The sequence below is a fragment of the Sinocyclocheilus anshuiensis genome, unplaced genomic scaffold (assembly GCF_001515605.1).
Source record: "Sinocyclocheilus anshuiensis isolate Anshui unplaced genomic scaffold, SAMN03320099.WGS_v1.1 scaffold1540, whole genome shotgun sequence".
NCBI lineage: Eukaryota > Metazoa > Chordata > Actinopteri > Cypriniformes > Cyprinidae > Sinocyclocheilus > Sinocyclocheilus anshuiensis.
In genome coordinates, this window is record NW_015558654.1 from 231343 (window position 1) to 242146 (window position 10804).

General features: G+C 37.4%; 1 protein-coding gene across 1 annotated transcript in view; it reads right to left on the minus strand.

Annotated features, from left to right (window-relative positions):
- Positions 1-2761: 2761 nt before the first annotated feature.
- The window catches only part of bmp5 (bone morphogenetic protein 5), a gene marked incomplete at its 5' end in the record, with an annotated part of 15014 nt that continues 6971 nt past the window's right edge, over positions 2762-10804 (minus strand). Inside the window, 5 exons of the mRNA XM_016477143.1 lie at positions 2762-3004; positions 3323-3433; positions 3529-3605; positions 4386-4583; positions 7874-8022. Coding sequence (XP_016332629.1) covers positions 2855-3004; positions 3323-3433; positions 3529-3605; positions 4386-4583; positions 7874-8022 — 685 coding nt within the window. The remainder of the gene's footprint in view (positions 3005-3322; positions 3434-3528; positions 3606-4385; positions 4584-7873; positions 8023-10804) is intronic.

Consider the following 10804-nt stretch of genomic DNA (forward strand, 5'->3'; position numbering starts at 1 on the left):
CACACACAAATAACATTTGACTCAGAACACATCCTCTGTATTCTGAGCCATGACCTTGTCCTGGTAACTAGTCTGCAAAAATGTGACCCAGGTGCTTGACTTGCTCAGGGACATCTGATTGAGCTGTAATAAGGGTCTACAGCCCACCCACTAAACCCAAATTGGAAAAAGGGTATGTGGAAAGATGAAGAAAGTAAACTGGAAAACATTTTGATTAGATCAAGTTTCAGCAGCGTTGTGGGCCAACTGCAAGCGGACACTTTCAAAATAAACTGAGGCCAGAGAAAAGAAAAGAAAAATGTTCTAGCTTACGATAGGCTAAAGTAATGGGAGAAGAATTTCACAAATAAATGTGACATTGTTGATACTTTATGATAGAGATTGACATTTTATTTATTTGTGTCATTAATTTGTTTGTCGTCATGAATGATCCACAAACAGAACAAAAAAAGTCGTTTTTTACCATGCGGAATCACAAAGATAAATAAAAACAAACTTTTCCTTGCCTTTAGGTATCATACATATTTCAACTAATGTCACACGGGTTAAAAATCATGTGTTTTCCATTCATTATACAAAGCTGTGCACGTGTTCATATTGTGTTCTCTTGGGGTGTAGTGTCCTAAATATTTACCTAACTAGATAAAACACACTCCTAATCATTTTAATATGCATCTCCTTCCACTGCATGTGCATGTGTATGTGTACGGGACAAAAGAACTGCATTTTTAGCTCTGTTCGTGTGATGTCCACTGTAGGTTGTGGTTTCATTTCAGGCATACCAGGGTTTATTTCAGTGTAACACAGGGATATGATTGACAATCGCCCCTTTGACTACACAAAACAACAAGCATATGAAGCTCATTACTACAATGAAGTCAAAGATCAGAAACAGAGCAGCAATTTGAGCTAGAATCTAAACGAATGAAGCACAGACTTGTGGTGCGGTGGGTGTCCCCTAGTTTTATGGTTCAAAAAACATAAAATCCAAATTCTGTTAACAATTTGATCAAGCATGTTTACACGCACATCATTATTCCGATTAAACTCTGTGGTCTGGTTAAGCCTTTAATCTGGAAAAAAAGTAAACGTAATAGAATCCGTCTCCTTTTTGCTCTAAAAATGATCTGGATAGCTTGATTTTTCACAACTGCACATACCTCGAGTTGTAGTGCTGATAATTACTTTAATTTGGATATGTGCAGATCACGACACAAAATTCTAATTCTCATAAACTTATTCCAGCTGTCTTAGTATACTAGAAACCAGAACATTGGCCTAATCTGGTTATAGCAATCGGGTTAATACACATCAGACGGAAGTCTGATATTAACCGTGTAAACGCTATCATTGAGGTTGCCTGTCAAATGAGCGTCCATAGACCCGAAGGGCCTCACTTTGAACGATCGTGTGCATATGTGTGCTCTCCGCAGGGAACGGGACAGTATATTAATCTATACTCACGATGGCGAATGATCCCTTTCCCCTTTTATGTGGCTACTATACTAAGAGAGTCTGCTCACTGGCACAGATTTCCTTAAAATAGCAGCATTCACACTGGGCCTGGTGTTGTAGAAAGGAAGACATTTAGTGGAATTGGAAGGAATCCATGATATTAAACAGTAGATGGGATTGTGAAGCAGCAGGAGTAATCATGCAGGGCAGCAGGCCGCAGGAATGCAAATCATCCACGCCGCTAGAAGTTAAGTTAGCAGGTGGCCTCCGCTATTCATTGGACGTCAACACTCTTTTTAGATCGGGGCCACATAACATCTGGGTGCCCTGGCCACTGGTTTCAATTAAGTCAAATACAGTCGCTCAATTTTCTGGCATTCAACAAACATGTACTTCATAAAAAATGGCAAGTTTTGATCAGACGAGGTCAACATAGATTTGCATGCAAATATTTATCAAAATTTAAACAAAAAGAAAAAAGTTTTCTAGCAAATTCATGGTGAGTCAACTGGTAGAGACAGACACAGAAAATATATTTGAAAATAGATTTAATGACATACAAACACTGTTCTAAAATAATAAATGCAATATTTAAAAAAAATATATATATTACTCAGAGTACTAATACAAGTGTATATAAGGAAGAAGAATATTTGCTCGAAGAAAAAAAAAATATATATTTTGCATATCCACCCACTGATATCTAAAGCAAACTAATATATTACTCAGAGTACTAATACAAGTGTATATAAGGAAGAAGAATATTTGCTCGAAGAAAAAAAATATATATATTTTGCATATCCACCCACTGATATCTAAAGCAAACTAATATGAAACAGTATGTGTGGGCTGCAATACTTTGGGCTATTTGAGGAAATATGTACTGTATAGTCCTAGGACATACTCAGTGCTTTTACAACAACACTACGATAATTTTAGTTAACAAAGAAAAACATTTGTTTGTTTAATTGCTTGCAAAATCCAATATGGCTGTTTTTCCCCACATAAAAAAAAAATGTGATTAGGTGACTTAGAGTTTAAGGCATTTACATTTCTTTTGTAAAATAGCAGCAGTTCTGTTTTGGAGTGGTTGCTTATGAACTTGGCATGTAATCTAAAGAAAGGAAATTATACTTGATCCTGTACAACTCTCTCTAACTGGCCTAACTCATTAACATATTCTCAGAGAAAGAGCAATCAGCTATGGATCTGTGGTAAAGAGTGGTAACTCATCTACATCTCTCATATAAAAAAAAAAAAAAACGTTATTACAAAACAAAGCCAAATAAATAAGAGGATTCGTGAGCTAATATATACATAATACTGTACATCAAATGTCAAAAACTATTTATTTTGATATGTTATTCCAGCAATATGACACAGAAGCTCCTCAATGTCCTCAATGACATCCACAGGACCTCACCACCATATTCCTGTACTTCTTCAGAATTACATTTGAGCTGTCATCAAAATACAGCACCGATATGGCATTCAGTTTGGTCGGTGCACAGCAAGGCTTTGGCACATTATCAGGAAACATTAGATGGACCTATGACGAGAAAAAAAAAGAGAAATGTATGATATGTGGGAGTGGACTTTAAATGGAGACAACATAGTAACAAAAAATGGTTTATCAAACAAAAATATCTTTCAAACTAAACAATGAAATGTATTCATTTTACCATGAAATACACGAACTAGGACCAAAAGTTGATGTACATACATACAGTACATACATATCTGCTATGATATATCTGATATATATATCATACAAAACTGCTGTCCATTTTAGGTCTCATTTTTGGAGCTGCTTCTATATATATTTTTTTTTTTACAAATACTCTATGATGAAGCAAAGGAGGCTTACCAAGGTCTGCACAATCGCATGGTTTGTCGCATTCATATGTGCATTGAGTGGAAATGAGCATTCTCCATCACAATAAAAGGCTGCATAGCCCTCTGGAGCAATAATCCAATCCTAAAATGACAGAGAGACAGAGATGAATTCTCTGGTTGAGTGAAGCAATCACGCTGTGCAGTCTTGTAATTGATTGATGTCTTGCATGCGTTTACCTGCCATCCTAAGTCACGGAAGCTCACGTAAAGTTCATGCTTCTTGCAGGCTTGTCTCTGTTCACTGGTGTTCTGATCTAGATAACAGCAACAAAACGGAGGTTGAGCCTTCAAACACTGAAGTGGTCGTGTTGTTTAGTCTAGGAGTGTGTGTGGGCTCAGTGTGCTCTATGTTTGCAGCTGGCAGGACGTCTTTGTATACAGACTCTGAATGCAGTAAATACTCAGTAATTTGATGGCAGCAAAGGGGCCTACATTTAGAAAACATCAGGAAAGCTCAGCAGGTATTTCTCATGTGAGTCATCTAGAACTGTGGAATAAAACAACTGCTACGTATTAAATGCAAATGAGCGATGTTGTAAGTGATCTATACAAAATAGTCTACAGAAAATATCCCTAAAATATGACAGGTATCACTGAAATAGGAACCCTAGGAAATCACACCTTTCTGTGGCGGCCCTAGCCTCTGTAAACAGAAAAAAAGTGACATGACTGTAATCTGACTGACAAGTAATGTGAACCAGAGTTCATTTTATTTTCACCTGCCATGGTTTATCTGAAACACTTGAAAAAACAATCATATAACGGCACAACATTCTCCATAAGCACCTTCTTACAATGTGCCTTGAGTATCTTTAGTAGATTTGATGTCACTAACTTGACACATTTCGTAAATCCAGTGAGTAGTTCAATTAGTTTGATCCAGTGATCAGACAAGAGGTTGTGAGATCAAGAAACTGCTGAGTTTTTTGGTGTAACATGTATGTGCATGAAGAAAGTGAGCTGTAGCTGCTCTGTGTCTAGTGGAAGCTAGATAAGTGAAAAACATTGCGTACAGCACTTCTGAATGTTTTTACCTCCACTTTTGAGAGCTGGCGAAAATTTCTGTTGTGTTCTGCTTTTGTTTCTGCTGTGGCTCTTCCTCTTGCTTCCTGTGGCTCTTACAGAACGGAGCAGAACCTCACTGGCTTTGAAAAAAGCAACCAGGAATGGCTGTTTGGACTGAGGTCCGTTCCTCCCGATGATGCCAGCAGATTTCATGTTGATGCTTCTACCTGAAAATCAAACAGATGTATGCATCCGATTACAGAGATCAACATTAGACAAACAGCCTTGATTAAGGCATGAAAACCTCTTCCTGGGTAGCAAAATCATCACAACTATTTATGACAGTTTCTATGGTCCACACAGATACTGTAGTGATTGTGTACATGTCAAACTGAGAGGGATAGGGCTGAAAACTGATCCTAAAATGCAGACAACTTCATGGCATCAGGTTCCCATTTAAGAAAGAGGAAACACTGGGTGTAGTCGTGACTCAAAGATGATACTTTTGTGAAGTCTCACGCTGGTAAACGTGTCTGTTTTTAAGCTAATATAATGAATATGTGAATGGAAATAACACCAGCTGCATTTCATGGTCCTTATTTCCAGTAAAACGAGTATGCAGCAATAATCAAAACAATAAAGCACATGCAGGAAAGAACACTAAAATGTAGCGCTGTCTTTAAAGTGACCAAATGTTTATCATTCAATAAATTACCCAACACATTATTTACATAGAGCAATGGTAGTCTGGCAGGCATTTATTGTAAAGCTCCACTAAATACAAAACACATCCCACATTCGCAGTTCCACATATTTAATCTAGAGTTTCCCGTACAATGGTGTAACTCTCTACATAAACACCGCATTACAATGCTTCACTGAAAAAATCAATTAGGTAGTCCTGAACCGGTAGTAAATTTGTCATACATCCGACATTCAAACCACGTTGGTTCAACAATATAGAATTGTTGTAAATGATGTCACACAGGTGGAGTAATAACTTCTGTTAATTAATTGGTTTGAGAGTTAAATAATTAATGCCAGATTATTCTAAGGGCTTTTTGTTATCTGATGTTTTATTGCTTTATTTCCAGATGTGTGATTCAATTGCAGGTTGCCTCTTACATCACACAGTGCACTACAGCACATGCATGCTCTTCAAAAACAGCATTTTAATTCTCTTGACATACTTAAAGACAGAGAATGATATTTGTGGAAGGAAGGAAGGAAATATACTGCATAGATTGTCCTGCATGTTAACTCAAGACATATTAACAAGAAACTATGCTTTTAACCACAGATTGAAAGCTATATTTCCAACCACACATTTTTTGTGATGCTGTTTTCCAATGAAACTATGATTTTGGGAAACACCAAATCATTGAACTATGTTGGTACTGATGAAACTCATGACCATAGTTGGATAACAATGCTTTTGGGGAACGTACCCCTGGTTACTAATACTAATACTCAAATTGTTATGACCCACCTTCACAAAGTTTGAACTGCACAAGCGTAAATAACACTTGTTATACAATGATACTCTATAACTAGTGCACAACTTGGAAAATTGTAAAAAATTTTGTGCTACAGACTTTGACCAGTGATCATTGACCAATGGCAATTTCATGAGCATTCCTATCCGTGAAACACTCCATCAGTCATTTGTCAAGCAAAACTAGAAAATAATGTGTGCAGTGCCATTATCCTCCACAGAGCTGGGTCGTAACTGATTACATGTAATCTGGATTACATAATCAGATTCCAAAAAATAAAGTACTCGTAATTTGTATATTACATTTGATTATGCTCATAACCAGATTACAGTTACTTTTTATGGATTACATGATTACATATTATTCACACAATGGCAGTAAATCATTCATAATTTATTTCTCCATAATTCCTCTTTTTTCTCTTTTAAATTTGCCTTTCTAAACATACTGTTTCTACTGTGTGTCATATAATTTAGTTTTGACTATATCCACAATATAGAATGGCCAGGTAAAACGAGTCAGGTAAATACCGTATTGGCCCGAGTATAAGACGACCCTGATTATAAGACGACCCCCCTTTTTCCTGATGTACCTTTTGGAAAAAGGCTTTTTAAAAAAACGCAAATCATGCTTCTGAATTTGGGTGGAAAACCGCACCTCTCAAGCAATTAGACCATGTATGAAACATAATTCAATCATGACAACTCTCGGAACATTTTAGCATGGTGATGGATCTGACAATGTTAATGCATTTGGTCTTGGCGGAACAGATCTGCTACGCTGCTGCTGAATTGCTGCTGCTGTTGGTTATTGCTGTAGTTAACCAATCAGCTTGTGCCAAGTCGTTTAACTCTCTGAATATCATCAGTTACGTTAACACCCCGTCAGAATGCGCCATCTAGAGTTTCATGACTGAACTATATATTTATGCAAGTTCCAAAACACTGGTGATATATAGCTGTGAAACCCTATGATGTCATCATATCCAGTAACCTTCAGTAACTGGTGATTCTGGAAATCTGGACACATTTTTTTCCAAGCTGTGTAATGTCATTGCTGTTTACATATTTATTAATTTTTGTTCATGTAATGCAGGGATTTCCAAAGGTTTGTCAGCTAAACCCCTTTGACATAAAATATTTACTTGAAATATCTCTGAGGAAGTTAATATTTCAATTATTTAAAAACACATTTGAATGTTTACAGTTCTCTGATGTCAATTAATGGTGACATTGTCATGCAGGTAAACAAATTAAATATTTCTCTTTTTAGTGTTCAACTGTTTAAATAATTTATTTTACATTTTTATGATTTAATTACTTACTAGCTTTTTATCAGAACAAACAAACCCACTGCAGTTCTGACATTAAGCCCAGTTTGGGAAACCCTGGTTTAAAGGGATAGTTCACCCCAAAATGAAAATTCTGTCATTAATTACTCACCCTCAAGTTGTTTCAAACCCGGAAGACCTTCGTTCGTCTTCAGAACACAAATTAAGATATTTTTGATGGAATCTGAGAATTTCTGGACTTGGGAACATTACAGTTGCGTTGCTGTCTGTGCAGGGTCAGAGAGCTCTCAGATTCCATCAAAAATATCTTAATTTGTGTTCCGAAGATGAACGAAGGTCTTCCGGGTTTGGAACGACATGAGGGTGAGTAATTAATGACAGAATTTTCATTTTGTGGTGAACTAACCCTTTAATGTAATGTTTTATGTTGATATAAAACAATTTACTTGTTTCTCTGTTTTTTATGTCAATATAAGTAAATGTCATGGTAAGTTTAAAACAAGTTAGATAAAAAGGGATCTAAAACGTAGTCACAATACAGTACCTAAAATTAGTAACCAAGATTACGTTACTAACTAAAGTTTTCATCATGTAGTAATGGACTACAATTTGTAAGTAATCTACCCAGCGCTGATACTCCAGTTTCCAGTACCATCCTCTGAATGCATTCTCTGACACAGCATAAACTGTGTGATTGTCCTTAATTAAAGCACAGATGTCCCTGTCTTACCGTCAGTGGTCTCCACGCAGAGCTGCAGGCCCATGTTCTGCTGCGGGTTCAGGACCCAGTGATTACTGGTGGCCGTGATGTCAAACACCAGCCACCCCCCATCAGTAGCGCGGATCTTTTTGGAGTCCAGGAGAAATGTTTCAGCATCCCTAATGAGACAATAAGAATGCACTATGACAATGTGATTTATATTATATTTTTGAATATAATATTTCACTGTCCGCCAGAAATAGATGAATGTTAAACTGTAATGACATGTTTAGCATCCGAGATAAATGAGTTGGATTTTGCTAATTGCAGTCATTCTGCATCTTAATTAGCAATGTTGATTATAACATAGAAAAACAAATATTGAAACGAGTGCAACCAAATTTTCTTTAAGGTCTTCCTTTTCATCTCGACCACAATTTTGTCAACACGCCATTCCTGTTCATCTACTTAACTGACGTTCCAAAACAGCACATGGGCCACACAGTGAGACAGCGGCCCTGATCTCACAGACAGGAAAAATGATCAGAGACAGTGGCACGTCCCAGCATGCCGCAACGAGGGCAAGCGCAGCACACCACCGCATTCTGTGTCCCTGTTACAACTCAATATTCTCATTTTCTTTTCAACTTTGGCATGACCAAGCCAATACAACTGACATAAAGTAGGCGATCTGTGCATCATATACAGTACACTGACCTCAAAAGACAGGGAGAGATGAAAACAGACCCTAATACAAGTTCTCAGAACTCAGCAAGTATCATGGAATTCTTTGAACTACCTTGGAGTTGCATGTGACTACCATGGCTAATGGTAAATCAATCATTCAGTTCCACAGTACTGTGGTGTTGCCATCTGTTAAATATTCTGATTCCCCTATTGACGATTCTTTGAGCACTTCAAAAAGTGCAAACCCATGAATAATTTGTCCTGAACCAAATATTCTAAACAAAAACAATGGTATTTTTATTTTTATTAGAGGACCATCTGTCAACAACTTTCTTCTGAATGTTAATCTTCAATTGCACTTTGCCATGTGAACAACCAGTTGGTAATTACACTAAACTCTCATGAGCCTTCAGTTCAACATAACACATTAAAAGTTCTTGGTTCATTTCCAGTTGGACACGACAAAGGTAATGACTTGCGGTTCAGTGAAAAAGTCAAGACCGATTCAGCCAGCGAGTGAGTCATCAGACTGATTCACACAAATAGTGAACTCGTGAGTTTCAGACTGATTTATGAGTCAGTTCATTAAAACAATTTGGCTCATTAGAGTCACTTGCGAGTTGGACTGCATCAAACTGCAAACAGCCAGAGAGGACAATGCACTAGAAACATGCTTGGTCTATTTACTGTGTCGTTTGCTTTCATTAAATTCAGATTTTTCTCTGCTGAACAGAAACTAAGAATTTGGACTATAAATTTAACTAGTTTTGAATAAGAAGTGGTTCTCTATTCCCAATCCTAACCATTATGGTATCAAAGTACTGTACACCTCCACAATACTGTTTTGTAAAGGTGTAATGTTTCGTTTACCTCCATGTCTTTAACACTCACAGCTTTGGCAGGCTATAAGAAGTGGGTGCTAAGCTGTGAAACACTAAATTCCACTAATCACAGGAAAATCACAGTACGGACACAGGAGTGAATGTGTGAAGTTGTGGGACACGGACGCCTCATAAACACAGCCATGAAGAAGGGTTCCAGGGCCTCTGATGGCAGAATCCATTATAAACCCCTGTTTCATTGCCCCAGGAGAGCCGTATCTCCGCTTAAATGTTTCAGCTGCATTCATTCATGGTGAGAAAAGGCCCTGTCTATGGTGTGCCCATGTATGACTCAAGATAAGTCACGGCTCTCAATCTAGATTAGAAGACCATTAGAACCGTGAAGAGGCAGGTGGGCACAGACTCACTTTTAGGAAGCTTTGGAAGTCTCTTGACGCAGAGGCCCTCTATTAAGGCCAGATGGCCCTGTCTGGGGTGCAAGCGCTCTGGCAAGCAGTCGAGATACGCAAAGAGTGATAACTGATGGACTTTCAAGACTTTCATAAGTGCTGGAAGTAGCAAATGAGCTGTTAATGGAAAGCTTTATCCATGGCCATTACCAGCAAGCATATCTGGTGAGACTGAGGAAGAACAGGTTTGCTTCGCTTTGTCGGGTAAGCTCTGGTTATGCGAAATCGTTCCTAGCGGACAAGAGGTGGTCTGAACCTTACAGAACAGAGTTGAACTGATGTCATGGTCTTTTAGTTGAGCCAAGATGGCTATATCCTAAAAAAAAGGATAGGAAAAATGTGTCCATACATCATTCCACAATGACTATGCAATCTTTCTTTGTGAATTAAAGGCACAGGTTGGACCTCCCATACTTCAGATGTTGAGAAGGACTTGTCTTACCATTCTAACTCAAACCCTATTGAGCTACACTGACATGAGCAATGTAACAGGTTCAATATCTATAATATAATCTTGGTTCCCACATCTTTTGAACAATGAATTGACACGTGAGGTTTATACACTCTAAAAATGCTGGGTTGTTTCAACCCAACTTTGGGTCAAATATGGACTAACCCAGCTGTTGGGTTAAATTTTTACATTAAATTTTTAACCCACAAGTTGGGTTAGTCCATATTTGTCCCAAAGTTGGGTTGAAACAACCCAGCATTTTTTAGAGTGTATAATTTCATAATTCTACTGCCTTTGAAATATGGTTAAAGTGTATTGCTGTGTATTGAGTGTACTGATAAACATTTATGGTATCTAAAATATATTTTAATGTAATTTCTATTGAAAGTTGTATGTTACTTTAAAGTAAAACCTTTAATTTGACATTAAAGGGTTAGTTCACCCAAAAATGAAAATTCTATCATTAATTACTCACCCTCGTGTTGTTTCAAACCCGTAAGACCTTCGTTCATCTTCGGAACACAAATTAGGA